At 38.6% G+C, this 27,989-nt stretch overlaps 1 protein-coding gene and 1 long non-coding RNA gene across 9 annotated transcripts in view; one reads left to right on the forward strand and one right to left on the reverse strand.

Annotated features, from left to right (window-relative positions):
* LOC138925384 (uncharacterized) overlaps window positions 1-27,679 on the forward strand; it is a 31,464-nt gene extending 3,785 nt beyond the window's left edge. For both annotated transcript variants that reach the window (XR_011441462.1, XR_011441461.1), the window contains exons 3-4: window positions 1,259-1,361; window positions 26,299-27,679. This is a non-coding gene — a long non-coding RNA (uncharacterized lncRNA). The remainder of the gene's footprint in view (window positions 1-1,258; window positions 1,362-26,298) is intronic.
* Window positions 1-27,989, reverse strand: part of CHST9 (carbohydrate sulfotransferase 9) — a 250,381-nt gene that overhangs the window by 122,581 nt on the left and 99,811 nt on the right. For 4 of the 7 annotated variants that reach the window (XM_023647597.2, XM_023647598.2, XM_070275595.1 and 1 more), the window contains one exon: window positions 15,056-15,094. The exons of 2 other annotated variants lie outside the window; for them this stretch is intronic. In XM_023647597.2, the coding sequence (XP_023503365.1) occupies window positions 15,056-15,094 (39 nt within the window). Of the gene's footprint in view, window positions 1-1,397; window positions 1,420-15,055; window positions 15,095-27,989 lie in introns of those variants that run through there. One more of the 7 variants, XM_023647604.2, reaches the window with a different exon arrangement.

Genomic DNA, 27,989 nt, shown 5'->3' on the forward strand with positions numbered 1-27,989 from the left:
ATAAAAAGATGCTCAGTGACATGGCCTTAGGTCTCCCATAAGCACTAAAGCTGAGCCTTTTTAAATATGAAGTCCTCTTCTTTTTCAATCGTTCCTTCCCCAGTGCTCCCTCTAGGGACTGGCACCACTCAGTCATCCTAAATCAGGGGCCTTGGAATCCTCTCTCACTCCCTCATGGCTCCCTTGTCATCACTAACCAAGTCCTGTTTACTCCTTCTTCAAACTTTTCCAAAATCCACCCTCTTCCTACAGCCCCACTGCCACATTGCTGGTTCAGGCTACTATTATTTCTCAGCTGGATAATTGCAACAGATATCCAGGAAGCCTCTTTGCCTGGGTAGGTAAGAGTCATCTCAAATTTAACATATCCAAAATAGAAATCTCCTTTTATCCTCAGCCCCCAAATTGGTCCTCTCATGTTCTGTTCCATCTCAGATAATGGTACTATTCACCAACTCGCTCAAGCCAAAAACCTAGAGTCATCTTTTATTTCGCTCTTTTCCTATCCACCCACATCCAATCTATCAGAATTTGCCATCATTTCTACCTCAAAAATAATCCGAAATCTGATAGCGTCTCAGTATTTCTACTGAAACTACCCTGGTTGAGGCCACTTCATTTTTCTCCTGGTTTATGTTAACAGCTTTCTAAATGGTCTCCCTATCTCCATTTTTTTTCTAGAATCCCTCCCAAGCCAGAGGGCTTAAAAAAATCATCTCATTACCTTGCTTAAAACTCCCCAATGATTTTACATTGCAATTTTCATAAAATCTAAGCTCTTTATCACAGTCTACACAGCCCTCCATAAGCTGGATGCTGCCTACACATTCATTCTTGCTCATCATGCTCCAGTCATGCTGAGTTTCCTTCTGGTTCCTTCAACCCATCAAGCTTGTCCGGCCTCAGGGCCTTTGCACTTGCCATTCCCTCCTCTCAGAACTGCTTGTGGCTGGTTCCTTTGCATCATTCATGATTCAGTTCAAAACACCAGCTCCTCAGAGAGGTCTTTCTCGATTACTCTAGCTAAAGTGGTACCCCACTGTATAACTCCCCAGTATTTCATTTTATCTCTTCTTCTGGAATAATGACCAACTGAAAATAGAAAAATGTGAACCTGATAAAGCAGGTTATTCAAAATTAGAAAAACCAATGAAAATAAAAATGCTACATATTATATATCAATATTCATGTGCAGAATTTGAAAGCACATATACCTCATGACTGTGTAACAATGTATATGACATAATTTTGAATGCAGACTGAGTACAGACACTGGATGATTCAAACTGGTGAAAAGAGGAGAATCAGTAGCATCAGCTAGTCAGAAGAGACACAGAAGAAGCAGGAATCCTCCTTTGTAGGTAAGTTCCCAAAGCTGAGGGGGATCAGATCTTTACCTCTCCTTTCTCTTCAATTTCAAGGAAGAAAGAAGGTGGATGGACAGTCAAAAAACAAATTCTTCTCTCTCTTCTGCTTGCCTGAACTGTCTGGAAGATGCGATCTGATTACTGAATCCAACAATAATTTCTGGAAAGATAATGTGTCCTAGAGTTACATTATAGGGTTTCTACAGAAGGAAAAACAAAGGCAACCTGCCATGCCTTTTCTTTATTTTATTATTAAATTTCAAACATACAGAAAAATGGAAGTTTAATTACTTAAGATCACATTTCTCCCTACTTCAGATAGACCCAAGTGGTCTCAAAATTCCACAACTAGGGGCTGGCCCCATGGCCAAGTGGTTAAGTTCGCACGTTCCGCTGCAGGCGGCTCAGTGTTTCGTTGGTTTGAATCCTGGGCACGGACGTGGCACTGCTCATCAAACCACGCTGAGGCAGCGTCCCACATGCCACAACTAGAAGGACCCACAACGAAGAATATACAACTATGTACTGGGGGGCTTTGGGAAGAAAAAGGAAAAGAATAAAATCTTAAAAAAAAAAATATTCCCCAACTACAGGGTGGGATGATTAGCAGACATTTGGTCCTGTTCAAAATGTCCCTAAGACATTTAGTCCAAAAGACATTTGGTCCACGCCACAAGGTCCTTGACACTTGGTCCTGTCCAAAACATCCATGAGTATGTTTGGTTCATGCCAAGTGATTTTGGACAGCACCAAATATCAAAGACTTTTTGGCATGGACCAAATGTCTCCATGGATGTCTTGGATAGGACCAAATATTTCCAAGTATCAAGGACTTTGACCAAATGTATTATGGATGTCTGGGACAGGACCAAATGGCCTGCAAGGAGGTGGGACCATTATATTCTAAACCTCTAACTGCCTGAGAAAAGGACTGCACCATTGCATGATCAGTTTTGACATTCTGTTCACCTTACTTAGTGTAATTATACCTGCAGATAGAACCTGACTATTTTCTTTTATTCAGGTTAAATTTTATTTTATTGTGGTCAGCACACTTAACATGAGATCTACCTTCTTAACAACTTTTTAAGTGTATAATACAGTACTGTTAACGCTAGGCGCAATGTTGTACAGTAGATCTCTAGAACTGACCAGGGGCTGGGCAGGGGGGAGGGGAGTTAATAAACAGAGCCTGTTTGCTTTATCTGTTTCTGCCACCAATCACTAGACAGTATTTAAAACAGGAGATAATAAAATCCATCTTTCAGGCCATTTAGTTTTTGTTTGTTTAATTTTTACAATCTCTCAAAGACTTTAACTACTACCAGCTTTAAATGCTTCCTGAAAAGTTCAGAGCAATTCAAACAGTGTGGCTATAATTAGAATACTAAGAATAGGACATCCCTGGTACTTTAATGTGAAACCAGGATCTAATCCAGATGTGCGAGGAAGTTGTTATTTAAAGACTTGTGCTATGGAGTTAAATAATATTCAATTAATTCTCTCTCTTTTGATTTTCTTCCTCATGTGGAGGAGGAAAATGATTTTTTCTTGTTTCCTCAATAAACACCAGAGAGGTAAATTAAATTCTTGGAATAAATTTACTTTTTACCTTTTAAAAAATACTCAGCACATGTGCAGCAAGTTAAATAAAGAGAGAAGATGCTAACTTTCTAATATATTCAACAATCAAAAACATTGTAATAAATTATATAGACATGTGTTGAGTATTTCAGGCCAAAAATTATTTTACCTAAACCACTGTAATGATGTTTATTGTTGTCATTTAATTAATATTAAAAAAACAACCATAGTTACATATGAATCAAGTATGAGTTACATATTCTGAATATGAGGATTTTTTTTTTTTACTTTATAGCAATGATTGTACAAACATGTTGATTAAGGCATTTTGAATGCTATAGCTTGACTTTTCACAAATGCCCTTATAATTCCCAGGAAGTCAGTGCACAGCTGTCCCCCCGGCACACAATGACCACTACTGTTCACCACCGCTGAGAAGGCCTGGCTGACAGCACACACTGGGAAGGCATGCAAATACTGGTTAGGTTCATTGTGCAAAAAAAAAAAAATAAAAAAGATTGAACATTCCTTGACACACAGAAATCATCACTCACATCCTATTATTTTCTAAAACTTAGAGGCCCCTATATTAATGGCAAATGAGTTACTGATAAATGTCATTGATTGCAATTAGAAGACATGCAACAAAGAGTTGTGTTAAAGGTGTGAGACAAATGTTAATGATATCCTGCAATCTCTTTTCAGTCCAATCCCCTAAATTACTTCTAAATGTAGACTCTCATTTCCAATAGCACATAGGCAGGTAGGAGAGGAATTCTTTATGCAAAATAATATTCTTTCCTTGTATTTACATACATAATTAAAAAAATAATAGCAGACTACTGAAAACCAAGTGCAATAAAGACAGAATTATCAAAGAAACACAGTGATTTTTGTTTTTAATGTTGCAGTGACACTGAAAAAGGTAATATTCATTCTCTCTTCAGACACACAGACTCATTCCAGGGCAATCAAGATTCATCAATCATGAATCTGAAGACAAAATTCAGAAAATATCATCCCATCCCCACTTCTCCTAAATAATCAAATCAAAGAAGTTCTTTTTAAAATATGTTTGAGATTTCTCTCCATCTCAAATATAACTTTAGTGCTTTGCCCTTGATTCCTAGCTGTAAATAATAAATATTCTTTTAATAGTTCTTCAACAAATGAATGAATAAATGAGTGACTTTGCTTCCAAATTGAATTAAGATACAGAAATTTATAGCAGAATGAATAAAGTTTTCACTTTAATTTATGGACACGGAAGTGCTCACGACTCTGGCATTGGTTAGAGATGATCCTCTGTACTTCCTCAAGTGCACTGTATAGGGTGTTCACACCCTTCTCACCTATGTGCCCGTTTCTCCCATCTTCTCCTGACTACCTTTGCAATTCCCTCTCACCATTCTTAGGGACTTGTTTCCTTAGGAAACCCACAGGGCCATTTGCTGTGTCTGATGATTTAATCAAGCCCCTTGCTCCTTTGTGGGTTGAACCAGCATTTACTGCGGGTCTGCTTCTTCCAGGCCCTATGGGAGGCACCAGAGACAAAACGGAACCATACAAGCAATTTCTGTCTTTGTTTCCACTGCATTTTTCCATTTCATTCAAAACCTAGCTCAGAAACCAAGCAAACAGAACCTGCAAGGACCTCAGTCTCTGAAAAGGCCTTCCAGGACGAGGCATGTTGCTGGTATCGGCTCACTGGGTAAGGTCCCAGTGCCATGACAGTGACAGTGCCTGGAAAATGGCAAGCATTCAATAAACGACTGCTAAATAAACTTAGTTGATCATTCAACAAATAAATATTGAACACTTCCTATGCACTAGGCGCTAAGGCTGTGATGATAAACAAAAGATGCAAGTTCCCTGCCCTCAGAGAGCTCACAGCCCAGAGCAGTGCTGTCCACTAGAACTCCCAATGATGATGGAAATGCTAGGGTCTGCATTGTCACTGTGGTGGTCCCCGGCCACATGTGGCTAATGAGCATGTGACATGCAACTAGTACATTCTGGGACTGAACTTTTAATTTTAATTAATTTAATTTTTAATTTAAAAACTAAAGCAGTGTAAGATAATTTTTCCATTCAACATAACTTTATTGTTTTGGTAGGACTATATTTTTCTTTGACTTTTGTATCATGTACTCTATCAACCTTTATTGTAATATACATGTCTGGCATATGCATTGTTTCTAGCATCTCGTTTACAATTTTTTATTTTATCTTTATATTGATTACATGTTGAAATGATATATTTTTAATACACTGGGTTAAATAACATTATTAAATTAATCTCATCTATTTCTTTTTACTTTTTAAAATGTGGCTACTCAAAAATTTCAATTTACATATATAGTTTACATTCTATTTCTATTGGATATTGCTGATCTACAAGAAAGCAAGAGAGAGGAAAAAATAAACAAATAATTCTGAAATCTGGAGAATGTTACAAATTTAATCATTCTTCCTGCTTAAGTTAAAAACCTTATAGGACACCACATGACCCAGCCATTTCACTTCTGGGTATATACTCAAAAGAATTGAAAGCAGGGTCTCAAATAGATACTTACATACCCATGTTCATAACAGCATTATTCACAATAGCCAAGAGGTAGAAACAACCCAAGTGCCTATTGATGGATGAATGGATAAACATATAATTGAATATTATTCAGCCTTAAAAAGGAAGAAAATTTTGAAACATGCTACAACATGGATGAACCTTGAAGACATTACGCTGAGTGAAATAAGCCAGTCACAAAAGGACAAATATTGTAGGATTCCATTTATATGAGGTACCTAGCATAGTCAAATTCATAGAGACAGAAAGTAGAACGGTCATTGCCGGAGGGTGGGGAAGGAAAAAATGGAGAGTTGTTTAACAGATATAGAGTTTCAGTTTTGGAAGATGAGAAGAGCTCTTTGGATGACTGGTGGGCATGGTAGTACAACAATGTGAATGTACTCAATGCCACTGAACTGTGCACTTAAAAATTGTGAAGATGGCAAAATTTGTTATACATATTTTACTGCAATTTTTAAAAGATTAAAAAATTTTAAAAACCTTGTGGGGAAAATAACTATATTGGTCTAGTAAGATTTAGTACATTTCTAGGTATTATGAGGGTCAATGAAAAATATTAAATTTAACGTAGTTCATATTTGCTTATCTGTGGATCCTGGGATGAACATTTTGAAACGGCAGGGAAGTCAGCAGATCAGATGGAAAAATGGCCAAAGAAAACAAGAGAAAGATGTATTAAATAAAGTCAGGTTTTGAATGTGGTGTTTCGTTTGTCTTGATGTATCAGTGAAACAGACAGCTATATGTTTTCAGAGAAGGCTTGGGTACAATTGCATTTCAGGTGTCTTTTTGAGGCGGAAAGGACCACATTTGACTGAGAAATTGTTTCTGTGCAGTGAGAAATGTATCAGAGATTTACAGTCCTTACTAATAACTAGGTCATAGTGAAGATGTATAAGCAAATTCAGGCAAGCAAGGATAGCCAGCATTCAAGAGACATTCTGCAAGGACTCCAACAAGGCCAAGATGTTCAAACAAAGGCATGGGCTGTGGTCAGGATCATCTTCTATAAATGTTTCAAATGGAAGGCAAGACACTAATGATCACGTTGAACAAAATTTAAATATGCTATCTGGAATCAATAATATAGTAATTCAAGGCCATTTATTAGCCCCTCAGTGTGAATTAGCTGATCAGAATACTCAGCTGCTTCTGAAAGAGTCCCCTGGTTCTGACCTCCCCGGCTCTCTCTACTTCTCCAGCCGAGGCTCCACCCCTTTCAGGGTTCCTCCACCTGCCACTCAAGTCATAATCTCACTTCTGGGGTGAGCAGTCTTCAGCTGTTTCTTGTTTCCTTACAGTCTCATGACTTCTCTCTTGTCCTGAAAAATCCTTTTATCTGGGAATTTTCAGTGAAATAATAGGACAATTTACATGATCAATTACTGTATTGCTCAGCTCAACTGACTTACATTCACTTAAGAAGTTTTCAGTTACACAGTGTACAAGTATATCATTTACACTTGATTAAAATGTTTGTGGTCATTTATATGAAAATTTTAAAAAAAGCTGGGCATCTGTTTCTTGGTTAGAAATACAAGTTCATTGTTTTCTCTGTGGGAAAATCAGGTATGACTTAAGACTCCTTTCACAAGAGAGCCTAAGGATCTCCCATATTCTATTTCTGTGGGTGTTTTAAATCTTTTGTTAGTATAAGTTCTATTTTTAACTAATCAAAATATGCATTTACCTAGAATGCTCCATTTCCAAGTCATGTCAGATAAAAGTGTGCTTACCCTTATATTGACTGCTATACACACATAGAATGCCCTTTGATGCAGCTTCCACAAAAAATTCAAACTACCATGAGCCTCATTTTGTTGAGAACTGCTTTGGCCCAGGCTGCCTTAATAAGATCTATCCTCTAGCTCCTGAACGTCCATTTTTATTTGAGTTACTTTCCATTTTAATTGGGAATTCCTTGTGGCTTTTTTATAGAATATTTAAGATGAAAGCCTACAGTAATTTTTGGCTAACAAAATTATGAAGCTCTTCTTCATTTTCTTTCCTGGGTGAAAGGAACACATATATTGTGTAAGAATCAACCTAGATAAAAGGTTCTTTTTTTCGGTTATACAATGAGGCACACTGCTTTCAGATGAAATCTACTGTGATGCAGCTAAAGATAATATTTCTCCCCTGCCACCTAAAGAAACCATGCTTCAAGTCTCAACTGTCTGCAAATAAATCCTGTTGTGTGTGCTACAATAGCAATCCAAATTAAACACGTGGAGGGAATTTCAGGGAAATGATTTCATATCTGCACTTTGACTATGTGGTGTGACATGGTAATTTCTCTTACGTCAGCTACTGATCGTTTCAGATTTGTTTAGTTTGCATAAACACACTGTTTTAAAAGCAGTGTTACACAATGAAATTCAAGGTATTTTTGAAATAATGTGGCACAGCTGTGTTGTTATTTATTCTCTATCATAAATTCGACTAGCTGGAAAACGAACTTTGTTTAAAAATAAACTCTTCGGGACTTGTTTTCATGAACAGCCTGTGTGTAAGTCTTCCATTTTGTGGATGGAAAAATGCATCTGTGATACTTTATTTCACTCAATAATAAATATTGTTTTGAAACCATAAACCCAGGAGAAAATTGGTTATCTTTTTTTTTTTAATAGAATGCATTAACAGAGTTCGGAGAGCCAGTTCTTCGGGAAAGCTATTTAAAAAAGCAAACATGCCAGAGACGGATTGCCTGAGAGGCCGAAGCAGAAAATTGGTAGCTTAGAACTAGAGGACGGATAAATGTAAGGCTGTTTATACCAACCTGGGCAATTTGGTCATAGAATGTGAGATTTTACTTGTTTTTTCATCAAAGCCCTTTGGCTTGTATTGGGCCGGATGTGGACCACAGGTCTGAGTTCAAGTCTCACACTGCTATCTGTTAGCTAATCTTGTGACCTTGGCCAAGTCACATATGCAGGGTGGTGGGAAAAGCTTAGGCTTTGCTACCACTCAGACCTAGATCCAGGGGTGCACCTGTCAGTGTTTAACAACTGGCTCTCCAGGAACCAATCGATCAACCAACCCTGCTTTGTAATGTCTGCCAATTTCCATGTGTAAACACTCCCACTGTGGCCAATTCTCATCTACCTGCACGACCTCGCTGAAGGCAGAGTTGGGAAGAGATGTGCACAGGCAGTTCTCTCCAGATATCTCCTAGGATACTACCAGCTGGCTCCAGCACACTACTGCCTAGATTCCATTTCCGGCTAAATCAGTTAATATATGGAGCCTAAGATAAGTTACTTGACTTCTCTGCATCTCCATTTTCTAAGTTTTAAAATGTTGGCCATACAACATTACACAGTCATTTTGAGGGTAAATTAGAAGGTATTGAGCACAGAGCCAGAAATAGCAGGTCCTCAGTCCACATCAATTCCCTGACTTCATGATTATGTCCTTCTCTGTATCTCTGTCTCTCTCTCTATCCTTCTCTTCACAGACAAACCCTTTGAAAGAACAAGGCTGCATTTGTGCTATACTCCCTCACTCAACTCATCGCTATCTAGTTTTCACTTCCAGAACTCCTAAAAAATAATTTCTCTGTGGTGACCAGCAGATTTCTCCCCCCACTTCAATGGATATTTTTCAGTGCTTATTTCATTTGATTGCTCTGTGGCATGTGACATGCTTGACCAGTCCCTCCTTCTGACTTTCTTCCTCTTTGATTCAGAAACGAAGAATGCTGCTGCTCCTCACAGGACAACTGTGATTGATCTTTCTTAGGCTCTCAGTCTCTGCTTTCTCTTATTGTGTTCTTCATTAATATTAGGGATCTCCCAAGGACTCATCCTCGCCTCTTCTCTTCTCACACCTCCCATTCCCTTTGGGCAAGCTCATTTATAACCAGGGTTTGAACTCTCATCCAGGTACCAGTGACTGAAAAGGAAAGCCTGCATCCCAGACCTCTCTCTGGAGTCTCGGGCTTGTAATGTGTACTGCTTATTCAGCATTCTTGACATTTCCGCCTCCATATCCCATAGGCCACATTATAATAAATGTAGATATGACTCAATTTATCATTTTCCCCACCAGACCTGTCCCTCCTCCCATGTTCCCTATGCAGGATGCACTTTTCATCTCATTTCTTAAGCTGGAGACCTGGGAGTATCCTCTTGACCTCCCATATCCAGACAAGCCAATTCTCTCTTGTAAATACATCTGCATTCCATTTCATTAGCTTCCACCTCAATGCCACTTTCTTAGGAAAGACCCCTCAGACCTTCATCCTTTCATTTTTAGATAATTAAAGTGATATACCACCTGACTACTCTGTCTCCAGTCAATTCCTCTTCCAATCCATACTTCCTCTGGAAGGATTTTTATAAAATGCAAATAGATTGTGTAATTCCTTGTACTTTATTAGCTTCCAACACCTACTGCATAAAGTCCAAACTCCATGGAATGGCATAAGGGCCCTTGTCGATTCTGGCTCAGGCCTACTTTTCTGACCACATCTCTTGCTCCTTGTCTGTTCATGACTGTGCTCCACTCTGATCAAAGCCCTAATCTTTCCTTCAGTAGGCCACACTTTCTCTTGTCTTTGTCTCTGCACAGCCAGCTCTTTCCCTTTTTCTACCTAGTAAGCCCCAATTCTTTCTTCAAGGATCAACTCAAGTCTCCCCTCTTCCATGAAGCCGTCTTTGAAATCCTCATGACACCTAGTGCATACACGCTTCACACTGTATTATAATCATCTATACTTGCTTCTCTCCTCCAGCTGAAAGTGAATGAATTGAGGACACTACTGCCAAACTCATTCACGTTGCATCTCCAATATCAAGCACAAAGCCTGGACCGCAAAAATGTTTAGCAAGGGGCCGGCCCGGTGGCACAGCAGTTAAGTTTGCATGTTCCGCTTCGGTGGCCCGGGGTTCACTGGTTCAGATCCTGGGTGTGGACATGGCACTGCTTGGCACGCCATGCTGTGGTAGGCGTCCCACGTATAAAGTAGAGGAAGATGGGCATGGATGTTAGCTCAGCGCCAGTCTTCCTCAGCGAAAAGAGGAAGATAGGCAGCAGTTAGCTCAGGGCTAATCTTTCTCAAAAAAAAAAAAAAAAAAAAAGGGTTTAGCAATTCGAATATATCAGCTTATAAATGTCACCTCGGGTTCCTTTCCTGCCCCTTTGTGGTACCAAAGGAGATGAGGTCAAAACAAGAGCTTCTTTTTTTTTTTTTATTAAGATATAATTGACATATAACATTATACTAGTTTCAGGTGCACACCATAATGATTTGATATTTGTATACACGGTGAAATGATCATCACAATAAATCTAGTTAACATCTGTCACCATACATAGCTATAATTTTTTTTTCTTGTAATGAAAACTTTTATGATCTACTCTCGGCAACTTTCAAATATGCAACACAGTATTAGGGGACAAGAGGTTTTGTAAGCTATGAACAAGTTAGGACGACATGCATTTTCGAACTTGATTCTAACTGGGAGAATGATTCACAAAGTGAGAGTAAAACATGTAGAATATTACAAAATATTAACGTGCAAAAAACAGTGGGCTTTTCAAGAATGATAATTTACTTAAATGTATTTGTCACAACGTACTCTGCCTGCTAACTTCATATGTTTTATGTTGGTCACTAATAATTAAAACAATGACAGATTAGGTCTTCTCATGCTTATTTTTGAGGGGTTTGTTGCTACTGCATAGGAACTATGGCAAAAAACACTACAAAAATGGTACTAGCATAGAGAAAAATCATGCTAAATAGCCATCTTCTTGAAAATTTGCATTTAATAAATGAGTACCATAAAAGAAAGTGAACATGTTATTCGCGCACAGTTGGAAGAATTTATTCAGTATCTATTTAACTACTTTTTAAATCCTGAGTGACTGCGTTCAATGTGTGTTAAAGTTTTGAAATGCAGGTGCTGTTGCTGTTTTAGAACATTTCAAAGAAGTGAAAAGCCCAGTCAAAGAGTAAGCAGCAAGGGACTGAGCTTGCAAGGCATATGTTCTACCATTTGCTGAATTTCCAATAATAAATTTCACCTTTTGAGTTGAGAAAAAAATAACATTGTTCTTCTTTACCAGTAAATTTTTGCAAATTATGCAAATGAACAAAACATCTCTAACTTCAGGAATGGTCTAATGTCATAAATGCAAAGTACTCAACTTTATTTTAAAATACTCATTATCATCTCTACCGATAACTCCATTCTCTGGTCCATCAGGACCATTCTTTATTTAATACTTAACTGGATTTGAAAGTATTCTCCTTGGAAAAACTGGAACAATATATATTTAACAGATGGTGTCTCTATAGTCTACCTTAGTAAGCCTTCTAATATAGCTTTTCTAAACAATAATATATGAAGCACCTTTCTCTGCAAGAATTCTTCATTTGTTGGCTGTGTTGCTTTTTAAAATCAAGAATTCCTTGACCTAAAAAGGGATCTTTCTTCTGATAAGATAAAAATACTTCAAACTCAATATGAGTTTTATGTAAAATCTCTGGAGTATAGCTGGCCATTTTTTCCTATTTTTCTGTGAAGAAATTGGTTCTTTAAAAAAATCAAGGGCAAAAAAGATAATTACTGATATCAGGAACTTGCCCCCTGAAATTGTGTCCATTTATCATTATGCTATCATACATTTCTAATATTTTTTACCACCTCAAATAGCCAAATTTAGCTTTGATTTTGTTGGCCATGTTGTATGAATTTGACATGGGTTTCTAAGCTCGGTGTCAAGAGATATTTGCATTGAACTGCTTTAAAAAAAAAGGCTAAGTTTACCACAACTTTTCAAAAATGATATTGGGTTATACATATTCTCATTGTTCTTCTTTACCAGTGACTTTACTTGTGACTTATTCCTGGCTTACCGAAAAGAGCATCATATTTGACACCACAGACAGGGTTGCAATGAGGGTTCAAACAACTTTCTCCCTAAAAGAAGCTAAATAGACTATAGGACAACTTTATTCCAATGTCTGAACCCCATTAGCTATATGCTGTACTAAGCAACTCAGTCCAAACTAACTTAGCATAAGCTTTGGAACATGATTCATTCAGTTATATAATGAAGTGTGAAGCATTTAGGATTTCTTTGTGTGGAACCATACACACAAGGTAGAGCCATTTCAATAAAGTAATAATGGTAAGTAGAATCATAGACACAAAATTGGAAAGAGCCTGATCCCACCACACTTCATGAATCTCTAATCAACATCCCTTAAAGGTGATGGTCCAAATTCTCCTAACAGTTTTACCCACATAATCTCATTCTTCCCAGTCCTGGAGAGGTTTCCTTGTTAGGAAGTTATTTCTTATCCTGAGCAAAAACTTACCTCTGTAACTTTCATCTGAGTGCAACATTCCTTAAACAAAGAATTAACCAGCCTTAACCAACCAAAAAGTGAGGGTCCTCGAAGTCCCTGTTTCAATGGGAGTATTTTTGTCTACAATATTTTTTTCTAAATTTTTTGGTTTCAGTCATGATCAGTGCAACAAGAAGGAGTAGATTAAAAGGGTCGAGGACATAATACTGATCTCCCATAGCTGAGAGATGGAGCTGCTATAAATAGGAGTGTGTGAGATGTATTGTCTAATTCAGCAGGCAGGATGCAGAATCTGAGCAGAATGAACAACAAATGATACAGAGACAAACAGGCAGGAAGTCAGAAGCAAGGAAGCCCATGATGTTCTTGGTCTCCAAAGATGCAGACGTTCAGACCAGCTTCATAAACGGAACGTGGTGATATTTATGACTACATTGGCAAAGGTTATGTCCCAATTTTGAGAACTCAGACTATCTTTACAAATATAGATTTCCCGTGGGCAGGATTTGTGTTCTTTGAAATGATGAGGAGCCTAACAATTTTCTCCAATACTCTGAGTTCCATCCATTAGCTATCATTGACTTCACTTTCTCTTAGCCAGTTTCTTTCACTTTCTCATATAAATTGGACACAGTGACAAACTGTGAACCAGTTGGGCAAATTAGCTCCATTAATAAAGGGAGTTGCCTCATAACATGGTGACTAGTGTTCCCTGCCAAAGATGCTGTTGCCTTAAAAAGATTTTCCAATTACTGAAAAATATTTTATTAAGCAAGAAACTCAACACAGTATCAAAGTGACTAGGACTTTGATTTGAAAAGAAAGGTTAGGATGGTGGGAAATTGAAAAGAATAAGACATGAAGAAACCTGAGTTCTTGTCCTACCTCTGCCTCTAGCCCTTTGTGTCACCTTGGTCACACAGATGTTAGAATCCATGAGTATGGAGGACCTTAAAGAGGCATCTGGTTTAACGCTTTGGCCAATATAGCTTTCTTCCAGACTATAAAGTTTCTTTAAGCCAGTATCTACAGGATCATAGCAAAAGCAATTTGGAAACAGTATAAATAATTTTCCCCCAAGGAGCAATAATGGAGGTAATCGCATCTATGAGGAGACCAGACACTTTCTTGCCTTTATATATATTTTTTTATATTCATGATCAGGCTTTATATGATCCACAAAGAGAATGCAAACAATGACATTTAAGAGGGAAGTCATCAGGTAATAAGTTGCCGAGTTGTGTGAGACGAATGCTAAGGGTGGAAAGGAGAAAAGAGACAGGAGCTTAGGCTGTGTATCCATTTTTTGATTAATGCAGACTTTTGTCTTCTATTGACCACACTGTTTGGAAATGCACATGATACCTTGTTACCAGACAAGAAATGAAGTTGAAAGGAGATAATGGTTAGGAGCAATGTGTCTTTATGCTGGCAGCTCTTATATTGCATAGAATAATGGGTTGGTGGAGACTTGGAAAGGTGGAGTCCAAATCAGAGCTTTTTATGATTATCGGCAAACTGAGGGCATTGGGAGCTGGAAGATTGCTCTTATGCAAAGATCGACTTGGTAAATGAAAATCTATCTGACCTCACGACTTTAAGCCAAATCCAAGCAATGAAAATACGGAAATGTAAAACTTATTTTTGTATAGGCAGCAAATATTGACCCCTACTATGTGCAATGGCACTGTGCCAAAGCAGCATTCACTTCTGGATACATATTAGAGTTTAGAAATGCAATAATTCTTAAAATTCCTCCAAAATGTAAAGATTCTTCTCAGTTAAGTAATCAACACTGTCCTGAAAAACATCAACTACATAAATGGTTTTAAGAAAAATAATTGAGATTCATAGATATTTGGGAAAATAAAATGGTTATCAACTATTATAACTCCATGTTTTAAAATTGGTGGTTGCAAGACTTACCTTTTATTAGGTAATCATAAAAAAATTAAATAACATTCCATCTCATTTTCTTTTAAATAAAATGGTAGATGGAAAAAGACATGATTGATATGAGCGTGCAAAAGCTAAACGTATTCGTATACTTTAATTAATTTAATATCAATCAATTCTAGGACCATAAACTATTACTTTTTTTAATGTGAGTTTTTAAATTGCAAACAGATTTTTTTTTTAAAGGTGGAAGTAAAAACAGAAAATAAAGCTGGAGACAATTAGTCAAAATCTTACCTGAAGTGACTTTTTGCTCTCTTTTCTTCTCCACTCTCCCTGAAATGAGAAGTGGGAGATCAGTTGCAGTGGGGGGCCATGAGATGTAACTCAGATGAAAGTGCAGTTTATGGCAATTTCCAAATACAATCACTACGTCTGCCATGTCAAACACACGTCTAGAGATGACTGGGCACTGCTGAAAGGCAGGAAAAACGCTTTCAAATCAATTTACAAAAGTCCAAAATAAAGGGGTACCATTAAATACTCTGATGGGTTTTAAAAATTTTCTTAGTATGAGTAATTTACTCAACAATAAATACACAAGGTGCAAATCCTCATAGAACAAACTGTATGGGGAAAACCTGAATAAAATAAGACCATGGCCTCTTACGACCTACTTGGGAAGATAAAGGACAGCCAATACAACATGAAATGAGATGTGCTCCAAAACATACAAAATGTTTAAAGCTATGAGAGGATAAAGAGATTATTTTAAGAAATAAAGAGGTGCCCATGAAGTTATGGAGAAAATGGTATTTGACTCGGATCTTGAGAGATACATGTGATTTGGGGAATTTGAAATAGGGAAAAGATTGATTTTTGGCAAAAGAAATAGTGTGGGCTATGTAGGACAAGCCTACTTGAGCAAGAAAAGTCACGTTTAGAGCTTGCTTTAAGAACTTGAACACCAGTAGCGTTGCATAGGAAGAGGGCTATCCTGGAGGTTAGGCAAGAGGTAATGGACTGAGAATGGCAGTGGAATTGGAGACAAGGCAGGCGATGAATGCAAGAGACAGCGGGAAGGCAGAACTTATAGGGCCCAGGGATTTACAAAATGTGAAGTGCAAGGGAGACCAGAAGGTCAAGATGGATGGTCACCTGGGTGTGGTGATGCAATTCAGGGAAGTAGTAAAATGTGATGGGAGCATGGGAGTGACAAGTTCAGTTTTAGACTTATTGAGTTTTTTTCTGTGTGTGAGGAAGACTGTCGCTGAGCTAACATCTGTGCCAATCTTCCTCTATTTTATGTGGGACGCCTACCACAGCGTGACTTGATGAGCAGTGCTACATCTGTGCTGGGACCCGAACCTGCGAACCCCCGGCCACTCAGCTGGAGCACAGGAACTTAACCACTATGCCACCAGCCAGCCCCAAGACTTACTGAGTTTTGAGTGCTATGGGGACACGGAGCTTGGGAGAGAGATCAGAATTGAAATTATAGACACAGAAAATGTCCATGTAGAGAAGATGGCTGGAACAAGGGAGTGAATGGTTACATAAGGGCAGACGGCCCAGAGGGCTGGGCTGAGTGACCAAGAAAACAAAAATGCTACTTTTGTCTTGTGATGTAGGACCATGAGAGGACAGTTAATAAGAAGCAGAGATCCACGGAGATCAACAGAGCAGAGAGTCATGTACCATGAATAAAGTTTCAGGAAGTATGGGGGACCAACAGCACCTGATGCTGCCGAGTTCCAGCGGTTGGTACTAGATTGTGAGAGAGCAGTTTTAGCAGAGTGGGGCCGGGAACACAAGAGAGACTGTGAGGGCCTGAGCAGTAAGTGGGTGATGAGGAAGGTGAGACTGAGGAAATGGCTTCTGTTCACGAAATTTGGCAGCATGCAAATGAGCACGATGGGGCCACAGCTTGAGCAGGAGCACAGTCAAGGTTTCTGCCAGGCTGTGGGGCCCTTCAGCATGCTTACAGCCTTAGATAGGAATCTCGGCCCCAGGGCAGTGGTGTGTGTAAGCACCACCGTCCGCACCACCGTCGAGGTGAAAGCCTTGGTTTTGTGACGGGTAGGCAAGGGGTACTCTCCCAGCCATCGCTTTCTTGTCAGCTATCAACAATTCACAGATGTAGCTGCTTACTGAGAGTTTATGCAGCACATGGAAGCTGCATGTAAAGTTCATCCAAGTTTGTCTACCATCCCTTCATGTCTTTAAAATCCTAAAATATAAGGCGACAATGTACAATCATCCGTTCATGCAGCTGCCAGAAGTGTAGAATTCATTTAACTGGCAACGTGATTAATAATGCATTCTATTCATCTGGGTGATTTCCAGAGGACTTGTTTGATACAATTTATTCCAATGATTCAAACAGACAAATGGCATGAATAGTCCATTTAAAGGCTTCATTCATTACCAAGTGTGACAGGGTACCTCCTCATTTAAGTTTTTTTATTGGGCAAGCTACTGTTTACTATTTGATTACAAATTTCTGTATACTAGAGGCCTCAAATATTTTCATGAATTTTTAAAAATGTTATTCAAGTCCTGAATTAGAAAATGTTAAAAAAGTATCTCTTTGGAGAGTCTTTAACTTGTATAAGAGTCATAAATCCTGAAAGTTGACAATAAATGTAGTGGACATAAATCATATGATATGGTAGTCCATCTCCAAGGGGACCCCAGTGATCCCCGTCTTCTCTCCTCCTGGTATTTATGTCCTTATGCAGTCCTTGACGTTGGGCCTTAAAAAGCACTGTGGCTTCCATCTTGCTTTCTCTCAGATGACTCCTGAGTGAAGCCAGATAATATGAGGACACTCAGGCAGTACTATGGAGTGGAACACATGGCAAAGGACTCAGGCCTCTGGGCAACAGCCAATGAGGAACTAAGGCCTCTTGCCAGCAGTCAGCATCAACTTGCCAGGCACGTGAGCAGCCCATCCCTCAGCCGTGGTCAAACCTTCAGATGGCTGCAGCTCTGGCCAACACCTTCACTGCCACTTCATGGGAGACCTTCACCCAGAACCATCCAGTTAGCCACTCCAGAGTTCCCCACAGAAACTGTGTCAGATGATAAATGTTTATTGTTGTTTACAGCTGCGAAGTGTTGGGTAAATTGTTATACAGTAACAGACAATTAATACCTATTAGATAATTTTATCATAAAAGTTTGAGTTAATTTATTACTTAATACAATACACCTACAGTGATGCTAGATGTGGTAAATCAGTCTCCCTGACTTTCTCATTTGTAAAATGAGGATGAGAATCTGCTTATCTGGAATGTTGTGAGGATTAAATATTGTGAGGATTAATTAAATTAATTTTAATTAATTAAAATTTAATTCCACATGCAGAGCCAGCAAGAAATGGAGGAAACTCATATAAACTATTGGGGGTTGATGTTTCAGAAGGGAGACTGGAAGGCGTTGCTGATAATGCTTTTTTACCGAGACCTCAAAAAGTTCTCTGCCCGTGTTACGTGAAAGGGCTTTGTAAACTGTAGAGTGCTTTACAAACGTTATTTATTAGTTTTATTATCCTATTAGTTCTGTTATAGAGTTCCATTCTTAGTTACACATACACTCAACTCCAAATTAGAAAAATGAAAACTAGATCAATAAGATGATGTTATATTGATGAAGGGACACAGAGGATGCACTCCTTAACTGGAGAAGACCGTCTACGTTTCCTTTTCAGTCTGTCTTGCTCTGTAGGGGTGATCCAATCTCTCATTCTCGCAGGGTTCACCTTCATAGGAAGAGACGATTCTCAGATCTATGTCCCTAGCTCCAAAATCTTCCTAGGTTTTAGGCCCACTAGAAATTTCTATCTGTGTTTTCCACTGCACTACAACACATGTCCTTAACTTAAATCCTTATAATCCCCTACAAAACTCCTTATCTTTAGAGTTGTCCCCAATCTGCTTAGACACTCAAACACAAAACCTAAGGATCCTCAGCTCCTCCCTTCACTCAACCTCCATATCTAATCTGACCCTCAGATCATTACGCTCTCTCTCCACAGAGCCTTTCAGATCTGTCCTCTCCTTTCTCACTGCCATTGCCCTAGTTCATGAAGTTGATCCTTCTTCCTGGGGTTATTTTCTCCAGGCTCCTAACTGATTTTGTTGGTTTTAGGGACATTTTTTCTGTCCCTGCAGTCTTAAAGATCAAAATCCACATTCCCTAATATGGAATTTATGACCCTAGAAGATGTGGCCATGACCTACCTTCTGCTACCATCCTTCGAGCACCATACAGAACACTTACCAATTGTGCCAGGAATTACACCTCACACCCCAACCCCCTGTTCATGCTGTTTCTACTTCCTGAGATGGCCTGCCATGTCATTCCTGACTATGAAAACTCTATTCATCCTTTGGAGCTGAGCTCTTGCTTTGTGACACCTCCCCCAACTCCCCACTCCCTGCGGAATTAATCACCCTCTTTTATGCTCCTTTAGCCCTTTATTTATACCTTTGGTTCAAAATTAATTACAGGTTTGTGCCCCCAACTGGACTGTGGCCTCCTTTAGGGCAAGGGGTGTATCCTACGCCTCTCTGTCACCTCAGGCCTTACAGTGCCTTGAACACAAATGCTTGGGATGGAGTTGACACACAGAGAGTTATGTAATATCCCAACCCACCTCAAAATGCTGGAGAACATGAAGTAAATTTTATATTGCTAACATTGAGTGCAAGCACAACCAAGAACAGAGCTTTTTCCAAGTATTTACATTACAACTGACAACCTAGAAAATTATGATGTTAGAAAAGTGGGTCATAAAATAACAGCGAGGCTTTCCGCATAATGAACATGCATTCTGCCCTAGTTGTGCTTTATCACAGATTCTTATTTAAAAACAAAACATTCAAGTGTGGTTTGCACTTTCTCTTTAAACCTGGATGCAGTACTCCACCTGTGAGGAATAAAAAGGGATTGTAATCTCATACAAATAGAATTTGCAGGGTAAAACTTTTCTTCTGAGAAAATGTATTTAATTGAACATTAAAATTCCACATCTCATGACTATTTATTTCTATAAACTGAGTAAATATTTTTAAAAGCTTTAGCTTTGAGGTTGTTGGTATTGTTCCATGAAGAAATATTAAATATATATCAATTTCTAGCACATTTCAGTACTTCTATATGGAAATAGTCCCTTAATCACAATGACTGTTTCTGATCTTTTAAAACCACAAGCAGATAAAAAGCTATCCAAGGATGTCTCACTAATAATGAGTAGGGGCATTTGTATTACAATATCTTATGTCACTTCTGGTGAAAATGAAATTTTGTGCATACATATACACGTTTATATGTATATAGAGACAGTGTATATACACATATACAGTGTATACACATGTGTATGTACATGCATACATATACACATACATATACATGCATAGCATATATGTATATGTGATAGATGAATATATACACATATACACTGTATTTTTATACTCAGATAATAGTATAGTCTCTAAAATATACTCTCTCTTCTTCCTGCCTCCATCTGTATAATACAGTCTGTCATGGAATCTCATCAAGCTTCCCTCACTGCACCACCAATTTCTCAGTAGCCAATTCTGAGTTTGTGTGCACTCACAGGCATTTTATCTGCCCTGCTCTGAGAGGTATTATTAATCACATCCTGTTGCTAGGATACCTGCAAATGTTCATTTATGTCCGATGTTTCTTTGGCAAAATGCACTCTGAAGAAGGCATAGAATCCTGACAAAGAAAATTACTGTGCATATGTTACTTATTAAAAAACAAAAGGTGGCAGGTAGGGGTGGGAGAGAGAGTAACATAACTACCAGATAATATGATGCTAACTCCCATGAATTTTTTAATATTGTTTTTGTTTCACCTAGATTTTAATGGAAAAACATCGGCAGTATTTTTGGATAATGAGAATCTGTAGTATTCCTATACTTCTGAGTTAACTAGGAAAAGTGGAAGGAGATAGGGTTTTAATCCTGTTTACTTTATAGGGACATAGAGAGGAAAGGGCTTTAGATTTACTCACTTCAAATGCCTCAATTGCAGGCATATAGACAGGGTAACCAGGTTACAGTGCTGGCTGATTTGCAGAGCCAACCTAAAACACAGGTCACTGCTATTGCCATGTGTAGCTATTATAATGCAACACTTACGAGAAAAGTAGTCTTTAGAACGTGCGTTTGAGCAATAAGAGAAAAAATGCCTGCATCAATATCTTAAAAAAAATTGGCATCAATATCTTAAAAATGTTATTAAGCAATATCTATGTACTTATCATTGTCATCAGCATAATATATGAATTAATTAATTTTATCCTTACAGTATTATGAGCCTTTAACAAACATTATATCCATTTTCAGGTAAGGAAACTTGGTACAAATTGGTTAAATAACTTTGCCAAATCACTGAACTCCTAAGTGACAAATAAAAAGTGAGAGAGAAAAAATATGGTTGGGGTGGAAGGACGAGAAGGAGGAAGGCCTGGGATATCAAGAAGCCATATATAATCAGTCCCTGGGTTTGGAGGGTTGCCTGAAATTATTTTTTTATAAATTATTTTGTTAAAAATATTTCAGCAGACTTTTTTTCCTAGCTATTTATTATTTATCAAACTATTTGTTTGAATGAATCAACTGCTAAATACCTAATCACAATGTTTCAGCAGTAGAATGCCAAAAAGACCTTCAGCCTTTGAAATTTTTTTAGTAATTTAGTATTTATTTAGTATCTACTATGAATTGGGTACTCTAATGATACTAACATATCATTTAATTTAATCTTCACAATAATTCTATGGAGTAGATGATAATTACTTCTATTTTCCAGTGGAGAAAGCAGGCTCAGAATTTTTTTGTAACAGGTTCTAGTTAGCGGTTGGCAAGATTGAAATATGAACCAGAGATTTTTACCTTTTCTGGGCTTATTGCCTATGGAGAGTGAGGACAGTTTTGTAGAGTGGTGAAGAACTCAACCTGGCGACTCTGCCACTTAATCAGTGTAGGATATTGGGCACATCATTTAACCTCTAAATCACGTTGTATTTATCTGGAAATTGGGGTAATACTAGTTCCTACTTCACGGGGTCATTGTGAGGGTTAAATAAAGTGGTATGTTCAATAATCCTAAATGTTTTGAGTACATGATGCAATCATGTTTACAATGCTTTCACCACAGTACCTTGACACAGCAAATAGTGTATTGCTGGGTGCTTCTCTTTACGACCATTCCATGTCAGGTAGTCCCTATTAACATATGATAATTCTTAATATTCTCAAGGTCAGTGGCTTCATCTATACAAATAATATGAAGTTCAGCCTTTGAGAATTTCTTGACATCTTTACCATTACTTCTCTCTTTTGCCTTCCTTTAGAATTTCTAAGGGAGAAGCGGCTTTCCATTTCAGCAAATTTCTTTCCTCTCCTCCTCATGTCATAACTCTTTCCAAATGCAAATTGGGGTGATGAAACACAAATTGACATGAAAACCTCTCCCCACTTATGAGCCAAGATGACAGGATTTTAGAATCCCAGGTTTGTGGTTCAAATCCTTATCCACACTTTATAGTGAGCAGCACTATGGAAGATCAAAAGTCTGATACGATCTAAACAGAAAAGGAGAGCTTTGCTAGAAATCAGAAGACCTCACTGCTAGAACTTACTCTTTGCAACAAATGATAGGACTCTGAACAAGTAACCTAACTTTTCTAAGATCCAATGGTCTCTTTAGGTAGATAGGTAAATACTCTCTTTTAATAATACCAAAAGAAATTGTGTGAACAGGGATATGAGAAGATTTTAAGTACTGCAGAGCAGGAACAGAGAAGGTTAACTGGGCCAATTTTAAGACCAACTAGTCTAAAGTGGTCTACACGAGACATTATAAACTGCATAGTTCTTGTTTGGTCAATATTTTACTATTTACGTGTGGATTATGCTGATGTTGACATGGGCACTGGCCTCCGCAGGCACGGGTGATGAGCCTCTGCATGGCTGTGGATCCTCACTGCCCTCCTGCCAGTTTAGATAAATTCTACCTGCTCTTCTGGCCATTTCTATTTGCTTAGTTGACATGTTGCTAGGATGTTCAGGCAAAGAGAATCATTATGAGCACACTGTGTGCTGTGAACTCCAGACAGTGTGTCCTCAGCTACAGAAACTGGCCCTTCGGAAACATCGACACAGATAGATCTGGACCTCCGAGGGTGACCATCTGCCTTGGCAGAGCTGACACTCCATCTGCCCTCCCCAGCCCTGGGGTCTGCCATCCGTCACAGCGTGTAGAAAGCCTGAGAAGAACTGAATGCCCCCAGATTTTTCCTGGGCTGACCCCTCTAAAAGAGATAGCAAAATCAGTATGGGAAACAACAGTTTTATGTTGTCTTGGAAATTCTCAAGCACAGAATTTCTTCCCACTTAGATCCACCTGACAAGCACATAATTAATGTGACAAGGAACAGTTCCTTTCAGATTCCCAACACTGGCCTGGGTGAATTAAATCTTAGGGTAAACCTTTTGATATTCAGAACTTTACTCTGAGACAGTCATTTGTTAGCAGAGAAGTTTTTTGGAAGACCTTTAGATGTTGAAGTCAGATTGGATTAAAAAAAAAAAAACCCCAAAAACCAGTGATTGCCAGGTCTTAAATATCTCTGCAAAATGGGAACGCCAATTTTACTAACATATGCTTTAGCCACGGACCAAAGCAGGGATGTGTGTTTTGTTTCTTTTGTGCAATAACATGTTTCTAGTAAGTTAGGTGTGAATAATTGTTTTTAAATGATATAATATTCTAAATGTCTTTGGAATGTTCATTCTATAAAAGAAACAGGAATAAATTATTTTGTAAAGAAATCTTTTCATAATACTATTCACTCCTGTGCTAGAATAAACATGAGCATATGTTGAGAGGTGGAATTGAATTTCCTTCCCATTGAATCTGTCCAGACCTTAGTAAATGGCTTAACTAATAGGGTGTGGTAGAAATGCCAGTTTCTAGGCTTAAGAATCAGGCAGCTTCCACTTCCTGAGTCTTTTGATACTTGCTCTGGGAGAAGCCAGCCACAATGTGAAAAGTCAGACTACCCTGAGACCACCATGCTGTGAGGAAGCTCAAGGTAGCCACACACAGAGACCACATGGAAACAGAACTGCCCAAACTGTACATGACCAGAAACAAGATGTTCCAGCCACCCCAACCAGGTGCCAGACGTGTGTGAATGAAGAAACCATCCTGGAAGTGGATCCTCCAGCTCCAATCACCTCAGCGGACACCATCTGGATCAGAGACAAAGTGCCCAGCTGAACCCTTTCCAAATTCCTAAACCACAAAAGTGCAAGCAAAATAAACGTTTATTTTACCAATAAGTTTTGGCATACTTTGTCATGCAGCAAAAGATAGTAAAAGCCACTCCTTTTCTGTTTTCATAATGAGAATATTTATTGAGATATATATATCAATCTATACCAATTGATATTTTTTCCCCTAAGGCTGGGCTCACCTAGATTCCTTCTTTCCTAAGATGGTTTGCTTACTATACCTATAAATATGTTCTATTACCTTGTATTTTAGCATCTAAACTTATTTCTTTTCATGGAAGAGAATAAAACTTGTTATTAGTAGGTGTGTGGTTAAAGTATAATCTACATAGATGAATACGTATTTTGGTTTTATAAAAGTATTACAATCTTACCCTATGTCCAGGTTACTGACCAAAAGTAAACTGGAGATTTGCCAGTTATCTAGCATTTTACAACTTGTAAACCATCAAATAGGATATCCATGTGGAACAACATTTAAATATTCATTCAGGCTTTAAAACTTTACCATTTATCATTAGAATTATATAGAAACTCCCTGAACTGAAACACTGAAAAGATTCAACAGCGATTTCTGCTAAATAATTTAAAATTACCTTATTTTCCCTAGGTAGATTTACTTTTAAAGGATAAATTAGTAGAACCTACATTGAATGAAGAGCTTTAGTATTATTTAGGGTTCATTTCTGTATGAGGGTAACAAGGGGAAACATTTCACTATGAAAGGTAATGATATGAGTCCAGTCAGAGTTTGGACTTGTGAAGTCAGGGTTTATTCCCTTTAAACAGCAATTTATTTGGCTAACAGACACACCATCCTGCACAGCTTTTCATCTGGAGGAAACGACCACATTTCATTGCTCTCTCTCTTTGATGCTCTTAATCATCACCTCACTGGCTTGTGGACAAAGCTGGTGGAGGCCAGAGGTGAGTTTAATTTTATTCTTTGAGATGTCAGCACGGTTTTCATTCCCACTAGCCTCAAGTTTTTCCTTTTTTATCTTAAAAAAATCCTCATCATTCTCATCTTTTCCTTCACGTGGGCCTGCATCAAAGGTTTGGGCCTTAGACCTTTGGGGAAACTCAACTTTGAGGACAGAAGGGCGACAATAAGGCAAGTGCTTAGAGCTGTGGATGTTGATTTACTGCTTTCAGGTGTTGCCGTGTACTTTGCAATCATGTAAAACTGGCCTCTGTAAACCTGGTTGACTATCCGAATTTACTAGAAAAGTTAATTATCTAGTACATTTTAGGTGTAGAAGAGGCTCACCAACAGGTGGATACTTAAGGGAAAGCAGAAAGAGAACAAAGGTCGTTGAGAGCCTTTTGCGTGACAGGCAGAAAGCTGGGCATTCTATGTCTGCGATGCTACTGTAAAGAGTAAATAAATGTCATATGATTTCACTCATATGTGGAAGATAAACATACAAACACATAGGTAAGGAGAACAGATTGGTGGCTACCAGAGGAGAAGAGGGCAAACGGGGTAAAGGGGCACACATGTATGGTGATGGATAAAAACTGGACTATTGGTGGTAAACATGATGCAGTCTATAAGAAACTGAAATATAATGATATACACCTGAAATTTACACAATGTTATAAGCCAATATGACCCCAATAAAATAAAACATTTAAAAAAAAGAGTAAACAGGAAATTCACAGTCAAGGGAAGGGGCCAGAGGAATCTGTAGACCTCTCAACCGAATCAGCCTCCAGGAGGGGCTGGAAATGGGCCTTTCCCTAATACTAGAGAAAGTGGGAGACACTCCAGGACTGAAGAAGTAAATATCATCTGAACACCTAAGGCAATAAGCTATTTTCTGGCAAAATCTTTTATTGACATTCAATGTGAGACGATGATTTCAGAAAAAGCAAGCCAGGTGCTGACACAGCACAGCGGTAGCCCCTTCTGGAGGACCCTTGGGGGTGGGTGTAGGTGAGCACAGGGAGGGAGTGGGAAAACTGAGTCTTCCAACAGTCTTCAGCCACGGGAAGCTTAGATTTGCACAAGAGAATTTGGCATTCCCCAGGGAGGGAAGTAACTTTTTAGTTTTATTTACTATGGCAGACATTGTTGAGCGTTTACCCTGCAGTCATTTCTCCTCTTATTTTCTGTGCTGGTACCCAGCCCTCCTCTCACATGACATGGATGAAACATGACTGATGTTAACTAATCATCCTGGTTCCATTCTCTTGCTTTAGGTGCTTGTTTGACATTTCTGGCCAATGACAAGTGAGATGAATACTGTTGAAGAACATCATTAAAAGGCTTTCCTTGCCGATAAAAAGAGACGGAAAGAAGAGAGAAAACATCTCTTCTTTCAGTGGATGCTGTCACATCTGGGTATGGTGCCTGGGACATGAGGACAAAACCAACAGACCACAAGGATGACGGAAGGGAACACAACCCAGAACGATGTCCCTGAGGCTCTGAACTAATGCACCACGGAGCCACCCTATCTTAGGATTTCTCATGTTACTTAAGTCTTTTTTGTTTAAGTCCAAATTTTTAGTTACTTGCAGCTGAACACATCCTATACTCTATTCTACATAGGCCAACCACAAAATAATACTACACTATGTTAAATGAACTAAGAATGCTAAATATTCATTTAGCTAGATATTCTATGCTAAATAAACTAGGAATAAAACTGGAAGGAAAGAGCATTGGCCTTAAGAAAGCCCCAGGAATTAGGGGGTGAGACTATTCCCCAGCCAGAGGTTGCACTTTAGAGGGTCCACTCTTGTCCTTTTCCAGATAAGGTGAGGAACCTTATATTACCTCCACATAAGGTGAGGATGGCCAAGGTGTTTGCCCACTGAGTCCAAGCCTTACCTAGATCATGCTTTGAGTACCTGATGACAGAATTCCTTGGCTAAACATCCCCAAGGCCCTGTAGGCTCTGTATGAGTCTTCTGGCCAGATCAGATCTCTAGAGAGGGGACCAGACTGTACCACTGGTGTGTGGATCCTGAGGCCTGAGGGATGTTCAGAGAATGCCTGAGGCTTGGATGTGTGTGCAGACTGGTTCCATTCCTTGTACATGAGGCCCCTCACAATGCTGGAGGGCCTGTGGAGGGATTGTTATGGAGGTAGAAAGAAAAGGGGGTCTATGCTGGTTCTCTTGCTCCAGGCCCAGCAATTATAGGGGCAGGTCTGTCAAGACATAAACACCAAGGGTTGTTCTTGTAAGAATGCACAGAAACAATGGAAATGCATACATCCTCACTGAATTCTCACAGCAGTCCGAGGGAAGGAAGCAGGAAGTACTTTATCCACAGTTTATAAATGAGGAGACAATGGAGGCTCAGAGAGGTGAATTGCCCAAGATGATGGGTACGAGTTAGATCCTGGATTGGAATCCAGGACTTCCAAAGATCGCACTGTTTACCACATAGACTCCCTCAGATTATCTGTGACATCAGCTTGATTCCCATATGAAATTAAGATACAGATTGATTTAAATTATCCTTTTTATCTGTACAGTCTCCAGTTTCCTATCTCAAAAATACTTAGCAATGCTTTCTCTAAGGGGATAAAATACAAATAAATTAAATTCCATTAAATTTCTTTATAAATGAATCATTGTTATTTATTTGTGTGTTAAAAAATTGAAAAAATTCTTAAAAAGTACTATCCTGGTATAAAGTAAATAAAGTGGGACAGGGTTAGCCTTTCCTCCTCGCCTGGTCTTATAGGATATAAATGATCCACTGTCATTTGTATAAAATGTTCTCTGAAGTCTTTTGGAAATGGGTCATATCTATCCTTTTTCCTTTGTTGTGCAAAATATGTAAGTTTTTTTTCATAAAATTATCTGAACTGGCTGTTTACATAGCCCCAATCTGTCACTTTGATTTTAAATTCTCCAATTCGCTATTTGCTACAAATT

The sequence above is a fragment of the Equus caballus genome, chromosome 8 (assembly GCF_041296265.1).
Source record: "Equus caballus isolate H_3958 breed thoroughbred chromosome 8, TB-T2T, whole genome shotgun sequence".
In the NCBI taxonomy this organism is placed as follows: Eukaryota; Metazoa; Chordata; class Mammalia; order Perissodactyla; family Equidae; genus Equus; species Equus caballus.